The sequence below is a fragment of the Mustela nigripes genome, chromosome 5, assembly GCF_022355385.1.
Source record: "Mustela nigripes isolate SB6536 chromosome 5, MUSNIG.SB6536, whole genome shotgun sequence".
Taxonomy (NCBI): Eukaryota; Metazoa; Chordata; class Mammalia; order Carnivora; family Mustelidae; genus Mustela; species Mustela nigripes.
This window is the reverse complement of record NC_081561.1, coordinates 135,481,446-135,503,518: the sequence shown is the minus strand read 5'-3', so window position 1 is coordinate 135,503,518 and position 22,073 is coordinate 135,481,446. Positions and strand designations below refer to the sequence as shown.

Here is a 22,073-nt window from a genome sequence, read left to right as displayed (position 1 = left end):
CTTTATGGGATCAAATCCTATGTAGTTGTTTTTCTACCCCATTATCATTAAAAATGCAGGTAGGATAAACACAGCCATTATGCTGTTTTGTTTTGTTTTGTTTTGTTTTGTTTTGTTCTTACAGCTGACAGCAACAGACGTGCCCGTTAGAATTACTTTTCCTCACATCTTCTCCAACATTTGTTATGTCTTGCCTTGTCAATTTTTGCTGTTCTAACTGGGGTAAGGTGTTGGTGGGAAGGCAAGCTGAGGCAGCCACTTTGGGAAACAGTGTGGAGGTCCCTCAAAAAGTTAAAAACAGAGATACTCTGTGACCCAGCAATTGCACTACTGGGTGTTTACCCCAAAGAATACAGATGCCTGAAAAGGAGGGCCATCTGTACCCCAGTGTTCATAGCAGCAATGGCTGCAATAGCCAAACTGTGGACGAGCGGAGGTGCCCTTCAACAGATGAATGGATGAAGAAGATGTGGTGCATATACACAATGGAATATTACTCGGCCATCAGAAAGGATGAATACCCACCATTTGGATGGACATAGATGGAACTGGAGGGGCTTATGTTAGATGAAATAAGTCAAGCAGAGGGGCGCCTGGGTGCCTCAGTGGGTTATGCCTCTGCCTTCGGCTCAGGTCATGATCTCAGGGTCCTGGGATCCAGCCCCACATCGGGCTCCCTGCTCAGCAGGAAGCCTGCTTCCCCACCTCTCTCTCTGCCTGCCTTTCTGCCTACTTGTGATCTCTGTCTATCAAATAAATAAATTAAATCTTAAAAAAAGAAAGTCAAGCAGAGAAAGACAGTTATCATGTGGTTTCACTTACACGTGGAACGTAAGGAGTGGCATGGAGGACATTCGGAGAAGGAAGCGAACAACGAAGGGGGGATATCAGAGGGGGAGACGAACCATGAGAGACTGTGGACTCCAGGAAACAAACCGAGGGTTTCAGAGGGGCGGGGAGTCCGTGGATGGGCTGGCTCAGGGATGGGCATTAACAAGGGTGCGTAGTGCATGGAGAACTGGGTCTTATACACAGTGAATCATGGAACACTATAAAAAAAGGAAAAGAATTAGGTTTTTTTTAGAGATTTTTTTTTTTTAAATTTATTTGACAGAGACACAGCAAGAGAGGGAACGCGAGCTAGGTGAGTGGGAGTGAGAGAAGCAGGCTCCCTGCTGAGCAGAGAGCCCGATGCAGGGCTGGATCCCAGGACCTTGGGATCATGAGCTGAGCAGAAGACAGCCGCTTAACAGCTGAGCCTCCCAGGCGCTCAGATGACTTTTCTTTTTGTTGTTACTTATCAGTCGCTACCCATGTATGTTTAAGGCATTTCTCAGACATCCTGTGCAGAGAACTGCAGCTCACTAACCTGTGTGTGTGTCGGGTCCCGCCAGGTGTGATCGACCGGTGGGAGCTCATCCAGGCCCAGGCCCTGAGCAAGGAGCTGAGAATGAAACAGAGTCTCCAGAAGTGGCAGCAGTTCCAGGCGGACCTGCACAGCGTCTGGACGTGGCTGGGGGAGGCGGAGCAGGAGCTGGAGCAGCTGCGGCGCCTGGAGCTCAGCACCGACATCCAGGCTATCGAGCTCCAAATCAAAAAGCTCAAGGTAGCTGCCCTCAGTGTGACGTGCACTGCCTACTCCCATGAAACCACTTGCTGTAGCTGATCTGTTGTCACCCAGCCACAGGGAAGCTGTGGACAGAGACAGACACAAATGCCCTCCTCTCCCGCAACTGTCGCAAACCAGTCCTTACAGAGCAAACTGGGAAGGGCAAAAAATGGACCATGTCGTAGAACCAACCCCCACGTAAATAAACAATCACGTATGATTTCATGACTTGGTTCTTTAGGAATGACTAATCGTAAAAGTTCATGAAACACCCAGGAACTTCTGGGACCTGGTTAGCTTCTTTTAAAGGAAATGCAGAAATGACCAGGTTCCTGCAAGTCCGTATCTAGAGCTGGAGAGGTTTCCTCTCCAAGACTGCATCTTTGTGACTTTGTGGAGACGTAGTAAAATTGTGGGACACTCTGGAGGTAGCAGAACATCTGAAATCGATTATAACAGTCACAGAAGCAATTTTCAGTGTAATGAATACAGCAAAACAAAACTGTGGAGTGATCAGGGCTAGAGCACCTGGCATGGGCACTTGAGTTTGACCTGGATGGCTGTCCGTCCACACAGCATCATGTCCTTAAGCTCCATCTCCGGGTCTTAACTCTCCTCCTTAGCACAGTTCTTGAAGTGCATTACTATGCGGAGACTTTGGGAAGCATACTCTGGACTGAGAGCCCAGTTTGTTTTTAATAGCTCCTTCGGTCTTCTCTTTTCGTTTGGAGAACCTCGAGATACACTCTTCCTCAGAATGGAACTACCTAGGCTCTCCAGGCTCAAGGGTCAAGTGTGCTGCTTTTGTGTCTCTCAGGTTTCATGTGTGTCATTTATTTTGGAGTGATGTTTTGGTGGCTTGTTTTAAATTTCCAGAGAAAGGAGTCTTCCCCACTGTGGCTCTGATTTCTTCTTATAGAACTAGCCTCTGCACTAGCCCCATCGATTTCTGGTCGAAGCATCAGATGGGAGATGTGATTTATATTATCTGGATTATAAAATACGGTTCTCTCTAGAGTACTTAAATTATTTTAGTTCCTCTCTGGGAAAATGTAAGGCAGTGTGTGTATGATGACAGACTCCTTAAAAAGCTGATAAAACGAATGTCGGCCAGAGTGTGAGACCTACGTGAGATTAGAGTGGGGAAATGAGACCTTGATCGTCAGCCTCTGTGATAAGCAGCAGCCCCCCTCCCCAGGCCTTCCCAGTCCTTCTTGTCTGTTTCCTGAGGATAAGTCTGTGGAATAACCAAGTATCTTTCCACAATATACCTTGATCTTACAATATCTCTGTGGTCAAATCTATATTACGGCATTTTAAGAATCTTCTGGAAAGTAAAAAATTAAGACAAGCTGGCAACATAACAGCAACATTGAGAACTTAGAAGAAAATGTAACATGGGAAGATGTGGTTTGCAGGATCACCGACCTGAAACTAATCTAGGGATGTTTCAACAATACCCAGATACTGAATCATTAATGTGTAATCATGTGCTACGCAAGTTCTTGGGATAGTTCTAGATTTCTGGGAAAGGCATCGTGCAAAAATCAGTTGTCTAGTTTCTTGTGAAACCAAACTGAATTGGTTAGCTGTTGAAATACCCATCCATTCTCTCAGCCATCACAGGAATGTGGCCTGGGACACCAGCAGGACTCTCCCCTTCTGGGCCACTAACTTCTGTGCCTGTCAAGTCCAAACAGCTGGAGGCGGAGGCCTGGGAACCTGCCTACTTTCAAGTTTCCCATTTCATTCTTCTGCACACAACTTGGAGTCCCATTGGTCTAGTGATGAGATTCTTAGGCCAGAACATTTCCTCTTGCCCAGAACTCTTCGAGCCAGATCTGGGTGTGTGTGGTTTTATCGCTGTTGGACTCCCATTCTGTGAGTTGAGTTCATCAGCTCCTTAGTTCATTGCACAGGGTCATCAGCGCTTCCTGCGAAGTTCCTCTTAATTGTGTTTATTTATCCTTTCCCCCCTATAAATGAGTACTTAAATTTCCATTCCTGAAGCCCATGGCAAGCCTTCTTAAATACCGAATGAGTATTCATTCATATATGCATGAAAAATGTGGATTTGTGTGTGTGCGTGTGCCTTTTAAATCACATAAATGCTGTTATATTGCATATACTGTTCTGTTTCTGACTCTTTCACTCTACACCATATTTTAAAGGCCACTCAAGTTGCCCAGTGTACGTCTAATCCATTTCCTTTACCTAAAGTGTGGCCCTCGGTGGTGTGCAACACTGTCTCTTATCTAGCCGTTCAGTTAAGGCCAGTTTTAATGAGTGGATCTTTTAATTTGGGTGAAGCATTCCCTATGATCTTCAACCGTGCTCTAAATGTTTTTATTGTTATTTCCTTTCTTTCGTGGTTCTCCTTTCTCTTTGTAGGAGCTCCAGAAAGCCGTGGACCACCGCAAAGCCATCATCCTCTCCATCAACCTGTGCAGCTCTGAGTTCACCCAGACCGGCAGTGAGAAGAGCCAGGATCTGCAAGACCGCTTGTGCCAGATGAACGGGCGCTGGGACCGGGTGTGCTCGCTGCTGGAGGAGTGGCGGGGCCTGCTCCAGGACGCGCTGATGCAGTGTCAGGTTCGTGGGAGTCAACACATTTCCAGGGTAGCTGAGTCTGGGACTTGATTTATCCAAGGTCACTTCAAGGGATGCCATCATTCCCCAGTGCCAGGATGTGAACAAGATAACTTCGTGCCCAGAGTACTCATTATAGTGGAGAATCTGTACATCGGAACAGGAGTTCGAGCAGCTGGACCCTGTCTTGTATCCAGCTAACTGAACTAGTCCCACAAGTTTATCTCAGCCCCAACCCATTCATTCATTCATTCATTCATTCATTCAACTGATACTTAGCATGTTGGCAGAACATCTCCTGAACACAAAAGTGAGCATTACAAATACTGGCTCATCCATTTTACCATAATTATTTGATGAGTGCCTACTCTCTGATGGAGCAGTCAGGATACAACACAGCCTCTACTTCTGTTGGGGAAGACAAACAGTAAAATGCAAGTATTGCTGGGACGCCTGGGTGGCTCAGTTGGTTAGGCGTCTGTCTTTGGCTCAGGCTATGATCCCAGGGTTCTGGGATCAAGTCAGGCTCCTTCCTCAGGGGGGAGCCTGCTTCTCCCTCTTCCTGCTGCTCCCCCTGCTTATGCTCTCTCTCTCTGTCTCTTTCACACACACACACACACACACACACAAATAAATACATTTTAAAAAAAATACAAGTAATTGCTTAACCAAAATGCTTGCAAGTGTTGATGATAAGATGAGAAAAGCCACTTTGGGATAGAGGTCAGGGAACTTCTAGGAATCTTGGAGCCAACGCTGGAGGGATTTTGCCAGACAGAGCCAATGGGATGTCCCATAAACAGGAAGGGCTTAGTGTCTTTAAGGTCGGAAAAGGGGCCAGTGGGATCAGAATGTCGTCAGAGAGGAGGGAGTGATCAGAAAGATCAGGGAGATGCTTAGCGACCGGATCATGCAGGGCCCTGTAGGTCCGAAGCGGGTGTGGAGGGCATCTGAACACAGTGCAGACCTGCTTCCCGGGTCCGCATGTGCCCCAGGAATACCCTAAAAGCAGGCACACAGGCTCTTGTTTCACCGTGGGCCCCCTCCCTGTCCTGTGCTTAAGAGATTTTCAGTGACTACGTGTTGAATAAATGAATGAACAAATGGATGGATGAAGGGCATGGGGAGCCAGATTAAGGCCTTGCCACATGGGAAGGCTTGAATAGAGGGGAAGAGCCAGGAGCGGAGTTGTTTCCTTCCAAACTGAATGGTAACCCTAGAAATTAAGTACCCGATGCCAGTGTTCCCTTATGTCCAAATTCCCCCTCAAACAGCGAACTAGATGCTCTTGGTGAGAAATGTGAACTCAGATCATTGCCACAGCAATGGTGCCTTTCTCAGAAAGGAGTTGTGCCTCAGACCTTAAATGCAACATTTTTTCACCAGGGGCACCAACTGTAAAGACTAGAAATTGAAGCTGCAAGGGAAAGAAAAAAATATTATTCAAGATGACTTTATACTCCATTTTTTTTTCTCCATAGGATTTCCATGAAATGAGTCATGGTTTGCTTCTTATGCTGGAGAACATCGACAGAAGGAAAAATGAAATTGTCCCTATTGATTCTAACCTGGATGCAGACACACTTCAAGACCATCACAGGCAGCTCTTGGTAAGACTGTGAGCTCTGGTAGCCTGACTCATCACAGCAGTCTCCATTTCATGCACAGAAAAAGAATGTGGGTGACAATATGTGTGTGTGTGTGTGTATTTTTTTTTTTTTACATTTTGCATACGGCTCTCTAACTTCCTCTTTTTTATTTGTTATAGTTTCTGATCTGGGAGAGGCAAACATGCTTATAGGAGACAACGTCTACCAGCTTTAGAATCTGGTTCTTTAGCCATTGCTCAGTTGTAGAAATCTTAGGTGTTCTTCATCTTAATGAGGTTGTTTTTACTAAAGCAGATCTTTGGCAATTACACTTATTTTTAATTTAAACTGTATTTGTTACATCTCTGCATAAAATAAGAGTATATTGGGTGGCTTAAATTTTATTTTTTTCTTTTTTTTTAAGATTTTATTTATTTATTTGACAGAGAGAGATCACAGGTAGGCAGAGAGGGTGGCAGAGAGAGAGAGAGGGAAGCAGGCTCCCCGCCCAGCAGAGACCCCGACGCGGGCCTTGATCCCAGGACTCTGAGATCATGACCTGAGCCGAAGGCAGCGGCTTAACCCACTGAGCCACCCAGGCGCCCCTTAAATTTTATTTTTATGGACATTGAAACTATTATTTAGAAAGAGACCATTAAGACTTCTAAGAAGAAATTAAGTGGGGTCACCTGAGTGGCTCAGTCAGTTAAGTGTCTGCCTTCAGCTCAGGTCATGACCCCAGGGTCCTGGGATGGAGCCCCGCTTTGGGCTCCTTCTTAGTGAGGAGTCTGCGTCTCCCTCTACCCCTGCTCATGCTCCTTCTCTCACTCACACTCTTTCAAATAAATAAATAGAATCTTTAAAAAAAAAAAAAAGAAATTTAGATTTAACAATAACCTTGTCATCATGTTTTGTGAAAATGAAGACAAAAAGGAAAATGTGAAAAGTTATTTTCATTATCTGAGGCGAAGAAAACATGCCAGTTCTCAAGGAGAAAGAAACTTTTTCTAGCACTGAATTCAAAAGGAAATTTGCAGAATCTTGACATAGATTCTTATACAAAGAACTTTAGACAATATAATGTACAGTGTACTTAGGAGATTTGATAGAAGATAAAGCAGTATATTTGAGTTCCATTAGGAGAAAATGATTTGCATTTTGTAGCTTCCTGTGTTTTCAAAATGTCATTTCTCAACATTTAATGCTTACTAACCTAACCAACAGAATTGATAGCTTTTGATTCAGTACCATAAAGGTCTTAGAAACCAAGAGGGAATAGCTATGCAGTGGCATTTTTACTGACTTTTGACCTAAGATAGTAGTTATAAATAATGAATCACTACTATAGCCTTCAAAAAATGTTGAACAAAGATCAGCGTATACTTAGACATACCTGAGTTTTGCTATATTTGTATGTTAATTTTTCTCTTTCTGTATAAAAGAATATCTTATGTTTCTTTTGCTAAGTACTTGATATTTTAAGCACTTTCATGTATAATCACCAATTTGAACCTTTTAATATACTTACTGTGAACCAGGCAGGAAAGAGTATTATCATTTTCTGAAATGACAAAACTTGAGATCAGAAAGGTTCAGGGGACTTATGGACTATTTTTGGCAGAGGCAGGGTTAGAACCCAGACCCCAATTCCCAAATGCCACAGGCTGCTTCATTCTTCCTTATGTGAGCACAGCATTCGGATATTCGGGTTTAATTGCCCGCTAAATTAAACTGAGGTCATTCTGCCTTTTTGGAATTTTCCCCAAATATCAAAAGTTGTTAGTAAAGCATTTCTTATCATGCACGTAGCAAATAAGGCATGAGCTCTTGGAATCCCAGCTCAGAGTGGCCTCACTGCAAGACATGTCTTGCCAACTCCTGGTGAACGCTGAAGGCACAGACTGTTTGGAAGCCAAAGAAAAAGTCCACGTAATTGGAAATCGGCTCAAACTTCTCTTGAAGGAGGTCAGTCGTCACATCAAGGAGCTGGAGAAGCTATTAGACATGTCAAGCAGTCAGCAGGTAAGCTCTAAGCAGACATCATTGTGTGGCATCTCTTAGAGAAAACCAAAGAAGCATCATCTTTATCCATTTTTAGAAGTACTTTGAATATAGTACTTGTCAAAATAAAGTGCCCGCTCTCAATCACTGCTCTCACAAGCCCTGTCTGAAAATTCAAAAAAGGGACTCATAAAATTTTATACTAGGACACTGCTTTTGATTCTATTACATCAAAAAAAAAACCTCTTACAATTGTTACCGCTAACGCTTTACCGTCTCTACTGTGGTATTGTATTTTACCTGTTTATTTACGAATTCACACGTTTTCACATTTTCATTCACATGGCTGTGGTAGATCATAACCAGTCATGGCGTCTGAGTTTTGTATTCAAACACTGGGAGGCATGAGATCTCCTGACATAGACGGCAATTCATTCACAGAGAATGTCTTCTGCTCATTTACTTTTTAGATTTTTTTTTTTTAATCTAGATTTTTAAATCTAGATTTTTAGATTTTTTGCTTAAATCTACTGCATCGTGGCCATATTATTGGTTTTGAGAAATGCGTCTGTAGAGACAGAGGGGCTTGGTGAGACTTCAAACAATCAGTTGCGAAATCTTGTTTTGAGCACACAAACACCCCACCCCGTCATAAGCCTGCAAAGGACCAGTCTCCTCTGAAAATCAGTAGCACCAGACGTACTACAAAAGCAGGCTCCTGGATGACTATATTTTGTTTCTAACTCAAATGAATTGGTCTGTCCCTGGCCCGAGAGACCTGGAGTGTAAAACCAGTCCCTTCTGCTCATTCCCTTCCACTCATCCCCACCTGTGTCATCAAGAAACGAGAAAGCTGTAAGTGACCTAGGAGTAGCAAAACTGTACCTGTGTTTCCCAGCAGGAACAAATTTACAACCAGAAAAGTCCTGATACATTAGAAGAATTAGGTTCTGTTCTTACAGTTGTCTGATTCGATTTTGCCCAAGGAATGGTTTGATTTTACAGAGGATGGGGGGGGGGGCTGGTAAATGCCTTGGGGATGACCAAGCCATCATGGCCTTGGGACATGGAGTCATTGGAGGAATCTGTTTCCTACATAGGATTTGTCTTCCTGGTCTTCGGCTGATGAGCTAGACACTTCGGGATCTGTGAGTCCTACTTCCGGAAGAAGCACCCCAAACAGACAAAGAACGGTAACTTTCCACTGGTCCTTCTCAGTTGGCCCAAGGGAGGGAACCCAGGGACGCGACACTATCTATACCTACCTCAGGGTCCATAGGCTCCCCCTGGGGAGAGCAGGAGTCCCCCTACAGAAGAGGGTTGTCACACAGTAACCCAGCCACGTGGTGTTTCCTCAGCCCTGCGGCATGCCCTCCCCATGTGCACTCAGGAATGGAAAAGAACATTCTGTTTTTCCAAAGAAGGAGGGCTCAAGCTGTGGTTGGTACAGGGAGACAAATTATTTCTCTTGCTCCAAGGGCCATCGACAGCATGGTGTTTCCTTGTGTCTTTGGTGGCTCCTCCCTTCAAACCCCTAGCACCAGAGTTCACCTAAAAACGTAGGTTCCAGGTAAAGGGGCGTCTCAGCCAGGAGCAGACAAAACTGAGAGCGTCTCATGAGACCCGTGAATGTCTGAGACAAGTGGAGGTTCTTTTGAACTCTCAAGCGAAGAAGCTCCTAAAGGTGGTTCTGACAGTTTTGGGCGACTGTGCTGCCCACGCAGAGGCAACAGCTCAAGAGGCCTCAGCCATAGAACCTTCGGGAGGCTGCCTCACTGGCATTCTGTGAGGACGGAAAGACGAATCTGGCCCCTGCTACCCTCTATACTTTGATTTCTCTGTGTAATTAGAAGCTTGTTTTTGTTTTGTTCTTTTTTTGTCCGGCTTTATGATTATATTCATTTTTATTACATCCCATTTTCCTTAGTTTTTAGAAGTATTGATTTTGTTTGTACTATTTTTGTTATAAACACTTAAGTTCTATGCTGATAAATGTTATTATCTTATTTAGGATTGTTTTTTACTACATTCACTAGTTTCCTATAGATCCTAGTTTAAGAATGTGAAGGAATACTGGCTTTTCGAGTCAAATTCTAGCCCTGATTTAACTTGTCGGGTCCTCAGCATTCTACAAAGAAAAATCTCATATTGCCATTGTTATTTTTTATCTGCCGAGAATTTCAATACTGTTTCAGTGTTCTAGAAGACTAAGAAATAATGGGGTGCCAAGCCATATTGACCTTCATAGTTATTGTAAGTGAATCCTTGGCTGGTGTAGTCACCTGTGTTTTAGACCATGAAAAATGGGGGAAAATATACCCACTATAGTGGGAACTCCAAACCCCCACTGTTTCCTCAGTGACCAATGCTAGAGATTTGAATTTGTTTCATTTCTTCCATAAAAGAAAAGCCAGTTTCCTGAATTCATGGGTACTGATCATTTCATTTGATTTATTTTTCCTTTGCCGCACTTTTAGTTTATTTTTTTTTTCAGTAGCTTGTCTTTATTTGCCTGGACTGAACATTCTTCTTTCTTTACCCCTGTTCATTGCAAACAGCCACGAGGCAAATGTAGTCTCTCACAGCCTGGACCCTCTGTCAGCAGTCCACATAGCAGGTACCTTATTCTCCTGGTTTCCACACTGTTCTAGAATTCCAAGAGGATGATGAAAATGGTCCATGATTTAGGTAGGCCTCTATCTGGTCTGCCTCAGGGTAGTTGAGAAATTTCTTGTTTCATCCGCACACCCTTTTTCTAGTAAATTGGAAGAGACTTTTCTAAGTGCAAAGTATAAGTAAAGCCCGGAGTCCGAAATATTTGGATCCCACCAGAATTTCATCTAACTATTCATAGGCCATCTGGTACTTTTTGCCCCATCGTATTCTGTGTGCGTGGAAGGATTCGGTGCCGTGGATGGCACATTTGATTCATGGCAGACTTTCATCATCCTCTTTATTTCTAGATTTTACAATAAGACAGGTAATAGATCAATGAATTATTTTACCACTCACAGAACCCACAAATCTGAATAAAATATACTAACATCCCCAGCTTTTTCTTTTATTTTCATGTTTTATCCAGATTGTGGGTTTTGAATTCTCAAAACGGCAAGTCCTAATTTGGTATTATTTAACATTTATAAGCACCTTCTCTCTTTTGCTTATCCCAAAACTTCTCTTCTGCCAGCACACTCAGTCACTCACCTTCCTGACACTTGGCAAGCTCTTTCACGCTAGAGACGAGGGAAGTCAGCGCCCCTGCCAGGGGGTGCCCCAAGAGCCCACGCACAGCTGCCACTCCGTGCTTCACGCCTGGCTTCCAACAGCCCCTTGTTTCTGCCCTTACTGGTGCTTTGCCTTCTTCGTTGTTGGTGTGATGTCTGTGCTGCTCTGCCCTTTCACTACTCAGTTCGTGTTCCCCGGGTTGACTTTTTAGACATGAAAATACTGTCCCTGGAGCTAATTTTTCGTTCCAAGCCCAAGCAGACTGTTCACGTAGTTTGCCCCTCTGGAAACTTACCATTCCTGAGCTGGAATCTCAAGAGGGGCCAGGAAGTGTAGAGCTGAAAGCGATCCCTGAGTAATAGTTTTCGTTTTCCAGCTGCGCGCTGAAGGGACTGGATGTTTGATTTGGTGATTCCTACTCAGCTGAAGCAATACAGAATGTACTTTGATGTGCTTTTTGGTTTTAAGCCTTGCGCTTTTTTTTTTTCTTTCCCTTTGGTTTGATGACATTTTGTGGGTTTTCTTTTCTTTTTTTTTTTTTTTTGTCTATAATACATCAATAATGAAATATGAATGGAGAAAAACTCACAAGGATTTTTAAAGATAATGATGGAGATCTACAGCTGCTCTGATGTTCTCTTAGTCCCCTGTGAAGAAAAGCCAATCACGTACTAAAGACAAATTATTGTTTTGTCCATCTTGTCCACTATCAATTGCTGATACGCCATGAACAGAGATGGGCAATGTCCCTCTAGCAGTCCTTTTAGGATGCCAGAGATCAGTTCTTTGGTTGACATCAATGATGGTCTTTTACATTACTATGCAACACCAGTAGCAACCACCTTTTGGTTCCTAAATATCACATCAGTCTGTAGCCCCAATTCTTTCAGTCCGTGGGTCTTCTGAAAATGTCCAAGGCATCATCTTCTAGGGCAGCAGGTGCTTCAGTGTGTCTCCTAATGGGGCTTTGCAGCTGGGACAGCCACCCTCTTCCTGTGACATCCACAGGTGCCTTTCAGCTCTGCTCTGCCCAGCGCTATTTATTAACATCTTTCTGAGCACACAGCACAATGTTTACTTTGCTCTGTAGAGGGTCTGGAATACAAATGATCTACACCTGAAGGGCAGATGTCATCAAACCCCTTGGCAGCCAGGTTGTGGTTGAACATTCTTGGACTTCTTAATTTCTTGGCACCTCTGTTTGGGGTGCACCCAACCCCGACAATGGAATGCAGAGTCCGCTGGGAAAGAATTAATTCACTCATTATCCAAGCTGTCATGGTGTTCCTTTACGTTGAGACTTGAGAGTACCTTGTGTTTGATCTTGCACTGGTCCAGCAAGTTTGAAAGCACACACAGTTTAGAATGTTGACCCCACCGATCTGCCATGGAAAATGGTAGACACATATTCTTTCAAAGAGAGGAAAGAGGCTGAGCTGGAAGAAACCGTTTGAAGGAAGGGGGTTCTTACATTGTTTTTGTTGTTTAAGGTCTGGTGTTCACGATACAGTTGTTTACCTGCTGTTTATCATTTCAGGTTGATCTTATAGCTACAGTTCTGTGTCCTCGTATCTAATATTCTAAGCCTACATATAACTCGATGCCAGTATTTACTGTATCCCTACTACATTTACGTTCTGGGCTTACAAAATCACTACCACATGGTCCTTGCCATGTGTCAGAACCTGCAGATTCCCAAATCCATTACAAGGAGCTCCTCAAGACTCCCTGAAAATTATGAACATTTGAAAGACATTCATAGTAATCATTCGTCATTTTTAGATTAAATAGATTTAAGAAGGAATGTTTATGGTGGTCCATCTGCATTTTATTTTTCTTCTTTTGACTTAAAAATCATCTAACGCAATCACCAGTAAGTCTTCCCAACTCTACTGTCGATTATTTAAAGATGACACACGGGAAGATTTTACTCCAGCTCCCAGCAAGGCAAAGGAGAAATTGCTCTATAGTGTGGATACAGTGAAGTGATGACTTCATTCCAAAAGTTAACCACAAATTCTAAAACATATTCTAAATGTTCAAACATGCAAAGTTTCCTCAGACACCTTTTGTCTCTGGCACCTTCTACACAGAGAACTAAGGTGGAAAGAGAAGCAGCAGATGAAAGGAAGGGGAAAAAAAAACTGTGAGCACTTTACTGTAATCACTGTCCAGTTTCCTTTTTTTTTTAATTAAGCATTCTTTTTAAAGATTTTTTTTATTTATTTGACAGAGATCATAAGTAGGCAGAGAGGCAGGCAGACAGAGAGAGGAGGAAGCAGGCTTCCCGCTGAGCAGGGAGCCCAATGTGGGGCTCAATCCCAGGACTCTGGGATCATGACCTGAGTTGAAGGCAGAGGCTTTAACCCACTGACCCACCCAGGTGCCCCCACTGTCCAATTTCTTATGGAATTTTTTTTCAAGTCTTTTGTCAGGTTCTGATGGGATCTACTTATCCGTAGGCATTCAGAGAGTCTCGGTCTATACCAGTGTACTACTAGGACAGGCTGGCCACCAAGGCTGAGAACAGTTGTAGGGTAAATCGCCAATGTTTCTTTTCTGATATTTTGAGGTATGCATTCCCAATGTTCCCCAGGAAAAGGTCAACCACTTTGGCAAATGTATCACGTCTTTGAAAGAACTACTAAGAAATCAGGACCCTTCTCCTGGGAGACAAGCCTATATACAACCAGTCTCTCATGGTATGAGTTAGCACGCCTTTGCTTTAACAATGATGATAAGATAATAATGATAAATTGTGACATTTATTTAGCGCTTAATGTATCCTAAGCACTATGCTAAGCGTTGTATATCTGTCATCTTATTTAACTCTTACCACATCCCCGTGGCATGGCTGTATTCCCAAATTCACAGACAGGGACACCGAGGGTCAGAGGCACGAAGATTATAGATTTGAATCAGGCCGACCTGACTCTGGATCCTAGCTTGTAAATCCTTCCCTCCGCCAGAGAATGGGAGGGCTCCTTTACACAACAGTTCTAGACCTTGGGCTGCCCAAGGCTGCCTGACACTGCTTAGGACCAGCCGGGTCATTTTTTTAAAAAAAAAGAAGACTGAAATCCTAAATTGATTCTGGAAATTTGTCTTCTGAACCACACATCCAAGGAACAAAGGCCATCCACACTAGAGCAGACAGCAAGATCATATACAACTAGCTACTCTCTCACAATAAATTCCTGTTAGGACACTGCCACTGTTAGCAAACAAGGAACAAAATGCATTGAAAGTTTCTCTTCACTTGCCTTTAAATAACTGATGCCCAGAAGTAATTCATTTTATTCTCCTTGATCATATAAAATTTTTGAGATGAGTCCTACTTTGTGCAAACTCTTCAGGCTTTTGACATCCCTGGATCGTCCTTTCGTGTGTGTGGTGTGTTATTTTGTCCTGGTTCTTCCCCTACCTTCTTCCTTCTCCAACTGTATGTATTTAGGGAAAGAGATTAAACAAGTCCTGGGCAGCTGTTTACCCAGAAATTCGAGTGAGGGGAGAGAGAAAAACGATAAACTAAATATTTACTTGGAGAGCATAAGCACATTTTTGCTGGGCAGAATTGTCTGGAACAGCTCCATGGACTGAGTTTCTTGGATAAGTTCACACATTTCATTTTTCCTCTATAAACACAATCTCAGTTCGCATCTATTTATGTAATAAGGCCATCGGAGAGTGATGAGTGACTAGTTGATGAGTAGTCTTTGTTCTTTCCCTTGTCAGATTTCCCAAGACTCTGGAAACAGGTGCCCTTAGGTCAATAGATAAATATTAAAAGTACCCTTTTACCTGGGCACCATTATCCTGCTGGTACTAAGAGCTCTAGTACAGGTTCGTCCTAGGAGAGGCAATTTTTGGCATGTTGATACCCTGATAATTGTCCCAAAGGGGTGGCATTTATTTCAGTAGATAAAGTAGACATTTCCAAGAGCAGCCAACTGCACAGAAGCCCGCTCAGCACTGTGTGTTCTCTCTGTCCCTATCTCAGCCCATTACTTCTCCCTAGGTTAGCATTCTTCAACGTTAGAAGGCACATGCCTTCTAAATTAAATTTTAATAAGAAATGCTCTGATGCTGTTAAATGTGCCATGTCCTTCAACAGACTCTGTAGCACATGAGCCCATATTCCAAAGATGGTGACCTTTCTAGTGTTTCTCAGGAGCGGACTTGTCAAAGTGCAGCCCCTGTTTTCATCTTGATCTCTGGCTTCCTTGCTCAGAGAAGGTAATAATTGACAAAGGGGCTATTCACCACTGTCAGTCAAATTGTACTGTTAAGTATATGCACAGACTTGCCCGTCACTAATGTCCTTAAATGTCTGTCTTCGAAAGAAAGAGACTGTTAGAAATCAACTTCATTTTATTTAAATATTGAATAAGGAGGAAATGTAGAATTGGCTTTGGTGCTCCTGTTATAACTCATCCAGGGACAGGTGATGCATGGTGTTTGCCAGGGCATGTTTTCAGCTCAAAGGAAAAATACGGTGAAGGAAAATTCAATCCAGAGTTCATGGGTGACTGCCCATTCTTCTCAACACACTTTAAGGCAAACCATTGAATTCATACATTATCAGACCCAAAATGATTTGAGAAAATTAATGCACCACTTGTCTTTGCAAATGAGAAAACTGAAGACAAGACAGACTAAGTTACTTGCCCAAGATTGTACAATAGCCTCAAAGCAAAATGCTCTTATGTCCATAATACTAAGTTGATCTGTGTGATACTCTGAGGCTTTACAATTAGAAGCATTTATTTCAGACCCAAGGAAACCACTCACCTCCAGATATTTTAGGATACAAGCATTGTCTTCTTTGCTTCTACATGTGAGATACGTGAGTATGGCCTGGGTGACCTTCATTCGTGTCATCAAACAACAAAATGTTGCAGAGAGGGTGGTAGGGCGTGACTTGGGAACCCTGCTTCCTGCTAGAGCTCTCCATTTCACTGTGTGATTTGGGGCAAGTGATCCAGAGAGTCCAAGTTCTGGGACTTAAAGATCTCAGGGTTGAAATCTTAATGCTGCCACTTGCTAACTGTATAACCTTGAGCTGGCTACTCTATTTGAGTCTCCTTTTCGTCATTTTTTAACGGTAATGAGCACATGGAGACTATCGAAGGGATTAAGTGAGAGAATAAGAGAAGTGCTTAGTGTGTTGCCCAGTGATTAGAAGAGTAAATGTTAACCCTCCTTAGCCACTTATGTATGGAGTTAGAAGATGAACTAGATATTCCCTAGATATTTCAACATGAATATTTTATAATCTGGAAGCTTGAGAAGTTTGTTTTCTCCTTCCACTAATAGATATGTGACATACTTCATGTATGTTCTACTATATTTTCACAAAAATATACAACTTTTCTTAATTACTTTATGAGGAGTAGCTCGGTGGCCTGAGCATAAGGGCAGTTAATCAGTTTGACCACTAGATGGTGATTAAACTCTTATGGCCTCCCAGTTGGTAGCCTATACTGACCAACTTGTAGAAGACATAAAATGTATAAAATATGGAACTTTCAAGTTGGAAGACCATCTAATCTAATTTGGAAGGTTTGAAGCTATTGACACTCAGAAGTGAAGTGAGTTGTTCAAGGTTACACAGATGTTAGTCGTAGACCTCGGACAAGAATACAACAATTTGGGCCAACAATTTGTTTTGGGGTTGTTTTGTTTGTTTGTTTGTTTCATGAAACTGCAAGAACCATTCTAGAAACGCAGTGTGGTATGTGGCTGTTTGGAGCTCCTGCCCGAGTACTCTGCTTGTCTCATGATGGTGTAATAAGAAAGCTTCGAGTACTCCCTCTGTTCTCTTTTAAGGGATTTGTGTCTGGTTTTTTGTCTTAACATTTATCTTCTTTGGTGCCACCCTTTATCCCTCACTGCTATGAATGTAATCTGTTTTCAGAAATTAATGGCTTATAGGATACCTGGAAACATAATGTTTTCTTATGAGAAAAATGTAGAGTAACCAATATAGTTTTTAAACTTTATTTCTCCAGTGGCCTCATATTCAGTGTCTTTACCCTAAGTGATACTATAACACTTAGTGATATTATCACCATTAGGAAATTCGTAGTAGGTATGGGGAAATGTGTCTCATTGGTACATATATTCTTTTTGTTCGTGGAGTGTTTTGTGTGTATGTGTGTACCAAAAGCCTCTCGTAAATACCATTTCCTTCTACGGCTTTTCTGCTCATAACCACATAAGACATTAGTGGATACTCACAAAGAGAAAATAGTGTACCTCACCCAGGACTTCACTTCCATATTCAGAATTTTGCAGTCTTTCTTAAGAATGCTGAAATTCATACTTAATCTCTAATGTACTATTTAAAATTAGAAGGGAAAATGGAAGTAGATAGGAAAACTTGGAACTGTGAGTCTAGAAGGAGCCTTCAAGAAGATCATCTGTTCTCCGAAAATGGTGTCTGTTTCCCAAAGTCACAGTGCCAGCAATAGATAGGATTGGCCTAGAATCTACGCCATCCCACACAAGTGCTCTGTAGGCTAACCGTGCTGCCACCATTTCACAGACAGCTTTGGGACCCACATGGCTCAGGGTCAGATGCTGATTCAGTGCAAGATGAAACCAGGGTCTACTCTAAGACTATTTGAACTTTGACTCTCTTCAAGATGGCTGCCGCTGTTTTTAACCTTGCTGCATAGGTTTCGACCCATCCAAGATGGCACGATGGGATACTTTGCATAATTCTGACAGCAACTAATTTTGCCTAATGGTGCTACTGACACCCTTAAACCAATATGTCCTGCATCAAACATCCACATTTTAATTATCCTGGATCTGCTTGATCTATGCTGGTCGGATGTGTGTAGAGCAGTTATCTTTGTGGATGGAAAGTGTTTGACCAAATTAAGGTATGGGATTTGAAACCAATTAGTTGCCTTACGTTGACTGACTAAATGTTTATTTTTTCATCAGTGATGTATCCAAAAAAAAAAAAAAAACTCTTCTTGTGGTGGTGGGGAGATCACGCGGGCATACTGCAGAAGGCCGCCCGCTCATTGCTAGGACGGGTTGGGTTTAGCTTTCAGGAAGGTGAGGAAGCAGAAAGCAGCATCCATCCAACACTGGAGATACTTGAGTTATTTATGTTGATTCTCCTCTCAGGTCCATAAAAGGTGGCTCCGATTCCTCCCTTTCTGAGCCTCGGCCCGCTCGGTCCGGCCGAGCCTTCTGGTTCAGAGTCCTCCGAGCGGCTCTTCCGCTTCAGCTTCTCCTGCTGCTCCTCATCGGGCTCGCCTGCCTCGTGCCGATGTCAGAGGAGGACTACAGCTGTGCCCTCTCCAACAACTTTGCCCGATCATTCCACCCCATGCTCAGATACACAAACGGCCCTCCTCCACTCTGAACCAAGCAGACGCCATCTGCAGCGGTGCTGGTAGCATAAGAAGGGTTTGGCCAAAAGGGATCCCAAGCTAGCAAAAACAGGACCCGAATCTTGGCGAATGCCCTTGGTGCGGCAGCTTTAGCTCTCCTCCATGTCCCGTGGGTGAAATCATAGCTCCAAAGGTGGATGGTAAACTAGGACAGGAGGAGAGCAGACAGACAAACTCTGAGCCTCAGCGCTAAAGAGATTGAGGACCTCCAACATTCTCTGGACGCATGAATTCTGGGCCATTGGCTCATCCTATGCACACCCAAGACATCACTAGAGTGAGCAGCTCTCCCACAGCACTGCTCCATCCATTCAATAAAGGACTCTCCTGGGAGCCATGCTGGCATCGAGCAATGTACCAAACAACCAATGCTGATGAGATTTTAGAACCTTGTAACATACAGCTTTTAAGAGCTTATATGGCACCTTTCTTTTTACCTTGTTTCCTTTGGGGCATGAGATTCTAACCTTTGCTTTAGAAGCACAAGCTGTAAATCTAAAGGCACTTTTTTTAAAGGTATAAAGAAAAACTGGATGTAATAAATAAGATCATGAAAGGCTTTATGTGAAAAAAAGTTGAATGTTACAGTCAAAGAAAAGTTATTTATGTATGTACAGTTTGCTAAAGCCAAGTTTTGTTTGTATTGATTTCTTTGCATTTATTATAGATACTATAAAATACGTTGTCTGTGATTTTTTTTTCTCCCCCCTGGAGAAATGACTCTAAATTTACATACTAAGCAGGCACTTAACATAGCACAACCTAAATGATCCTTTGTGGAGAATAAGAGAAGCTGAAACATAAGTATATATGAAAGAGAAAAAGATGATCGCAGGTAGTGCACATTTAGACATAAAGGACTCTGGATGATTTCTTTCCCTTTCCCCTTCCCACAGCTAATCAAATCCACTGACCTTTTACTCCCCAGCATTTTTCACAGCCCCCTTTCTTCTCTGTTCCCTTTGCCCAGTTGGAAGAAACCCCACACTAACCTTCTCATGGAGACCACATCTCCTTTCCATCCCAAGGATACTCAACAGCTATGTGGATTTTCTTAAAGCTCTCCTGTTCACATCCCTACTCTACTCCAAAACCCTCTGCTGCTTTTCATTACCTGCTAGAAGAAATAGAGTTTTCATCCACCATTCAAGTCCGAATATAATAAGATTTTATTCTGCCCCTCCGATCTTGCCAGCCAGTGGCCATCGTGGAATTGCTTGGTGCTCATGGACTTTTAATCCATCCTTTAATAACTGGAAGAGGAGGATTTATATAAAGCCCAGGTTTCAGGCTACCCTTGAACATGGAAAGCTCTGGTGCCTTGGGTATATACTCTTGCATGCCATTCATGGCAGGGGTGACGTGGTTGCTGTCACTTGAAGAGCACGAAGAGACAGTTTTTACATTTGCCTATTAACTCTGCCCACTACCTGTCCCAGTTTACTCCTGTGGGCATTTAGTGCACAAATCTTGCTCTACTTAGAGAATCTAAACCAAACTGAGGTACTCAACCTGAAGCTGCCTGCCATGGTTTCCATGATGATGTAGCCTGAGTGACATCTCAACTAGGGTTCCTTGAGGATTATTCGTTCTCCCAGTTCCCGGGGTCACTACAGACCTTCTCATCCCATCTCTGGGGGGTACGACCTGGGGGGCTTGCATTAGAAACAGACACCTGACGTGATTGTAGCCTGACTGTTGAAAAGAACTTCCCCATCTCCTCTTACCTCCACAGTTCTGTTCTTACCACTCTTTCTATCCTCTCCCGTAAGACTCAACTCACAAAGCCACCCTCCCTGAAGACTTCGCGGCCCACTCTTAGACTATATTCAAGACTTCCCCCTACTGAATTTTCCTCACATGAGCGTTCTGTTCTCTTTTTTTTTTTTTTTTAAGATTTTATTTATTTGACAGAGATCACAAGTAGGCAGAGAAGCAGGGAGAGAGAGAGGAGGAAGCAGGCTCCCCACTGAGCAGAGAGCCCTATGCGGGGCTCGATCCCAGGACCCTGAGACCATGAATGACCTGAGCCGAAGGCAGAGGCTTTAACCACTGAGCCACCCAGGTGCCCCGAGCATTCTGTTTTCTACTGTCAGATGATTCCTATCTCTTTTCCCCAGAACGTCAGTGAAGGAACAGATCAGAGTTGAGTTATTCTTATTTTAAATAAGAGAAACCTGTGTTAAAGTTTCCCATCCTCCTGCTTCTGGAAAGGCTGTGAGCTGTGGCAGAGAATGAGCTGCAGGCACTTTTTCCGGAGATGGGGCCACACTTTTACCTCACTTCCCTGCTACTCCTGCCGAGTAGTGGAGTCGGGGCAGTCCAGCCCTACAACAGACAAATGTTGCTGCTCTCAGGAAAATCACCACACAATGAGACATTACTCATGGAGACCAGCACCAAGAGACGGCAGGGCCCTTGCTTCTCCACATTATGATTACTTGACTGACGAGGCATCTCCCATCACCGAAGAATCAAGTGTTAAATGTGGCTGAGAAAAAAGTTTAGTTTTGACTAAGAAAAATCTTCTAATCTTTCTGTGCCTTTCTAAATAAGCCTGTGAAGCACCCAGAGGGATGGGTGAGGTGCATTTCTATTTAATTTTTGAAGACTTCATCCAACAATGAGACAGAACAGAAGTGGAAAGTCCTGGCGGGTGGAAACATTGAAGCCGTGAGGTCCTGGCTTTTCCCCAGGGGGTGATACGACCAGGCTCTTGAGGACCAAGCCAGCCACCAATGGGGCTTGTACATCTGCTTGGAGCTCTCACACTCTTGCCTGCCTCTTGAGAAAGGGGACACAGGAAAGCATCAGGAGAACCCTTACCTGCACCCCAGCCAACCCTGGTAAGAAAGAAAGGATGTTTGGGGACAAGAGGAGGGGGTTTAAAAGAATATTGAAGGGGCATAAGGGCCCTCATTTCTGGAGTTAAAGACTGCCACGGGCCCTGCTATGGCCTGGAGGTAGCCGGTGATCCCGAGAGTGGGGGACGAGGAGGGGCAAGGCCCAGAGCCACTGGCCGACTGGGAACATGGTGAGATTGCGCAGACAACCAGGAACTGTTAGAAGTGGTGAGGAAAGAGGAAAACCTGTAGAGCTAACATGGAGAAGTAAAGGCTTGGAGACCTAAAAGTAGAGACTTCACGGGAATTCCAAGGACGAGTGAAAGACTTTTGGGAAAACCGCCCCTGGGGAGCAGGAGTGTTGCCTCCTGGAAAATGGGGCGGCAGCAGCTTCCCTTGTTTTTGTACGAAGAGAGGAGAGACACCTTCAAAAGGCTTGGATGAGAAATTCAGCAAGCTGAGGTCTGGGATTTCCTGTTCAAAAACGCAGGTTGTGGTCAACTGATTTACAGCCTATGCTCCGGGGCCAATTATTAAGAAACTAAAGCTAAAGAACTTTACTGACAAGCCACGGAAGATATTGTAAAGCAAAAAGAGGTGGAGCAGGTTGTTTTATGAAAGCTGATCGTGGCCAAAAACACAAGGTCTCCAGGCGCTGGTGTGGGTGGGCCTGGGACCAGCCACACTGGGTCGATTCGTTCCCTGCTGCCCACTGGGCCGGCATCACCAGATGTATCCTCGGGGAACTGTGGAGAAGGAAGAGGCCCGGAGGGCGCCCTGAATAGGTCCAGACACACCAGGCAGA

The 22,073-nt window shown here is 43.6% G+C and overlaps 1 protein-coding gene across 14 annotated transcripts in view; it reads left to right on the top strand.

The window, feature by feature from the left end:
- SYNE1 (spectrin repeat containing nuclear envelope protein 1) overlaps positions 1 to 19,105 on the top strand; it is a 464,771-nt gene extending 445,666 nt beyond the window's left edge. For 12 of the 14 annotated variants that reach the window (XM_059401283.1, XM_059401282.1, XM_059401288.1 and 9 more), the window contains 7 exons: positions 1,395 to 1,606; positions 4,001 to 4,201; positions 5,680 to 5,808; positions 7,597 to 7,809; positions 8,889 to 8,981; positions 10,347 to 10,405; positions 18,157 to 19,105. In XM_059401283.1, coding sequence (XP_059257266.1) covers positions 1,395 to 1,606; positions 4,001 to 4,201; positions 5,680 to 5,808; positions 7,597 to 7,809; positions 8,889 to 8,981; positions 10,347 to 10,405; positions 18,157 to 18,397 — 1,148 coding nt within the window. In that variant the 3' untranslated portion in view covers positions 18,398 to 19,105. The remainder of the gene's footprint in view (positions 1 to 1,394; positions 1,607 to 4,000; positions 4,202 to 5,679; positions 5,809 to 7,596; positions 7,810 to 8,888; positions 8,982 to 10,346; positions 10,406 to 18,156) is intronic. The other 2 variants (XM_059401284.1, XM_059401285.1) reach the window with 1 other exon arrangement.
- The last annotated feature ends 2,968 nt before the right edge of the window (positions 19,106 to 22,073 follow it).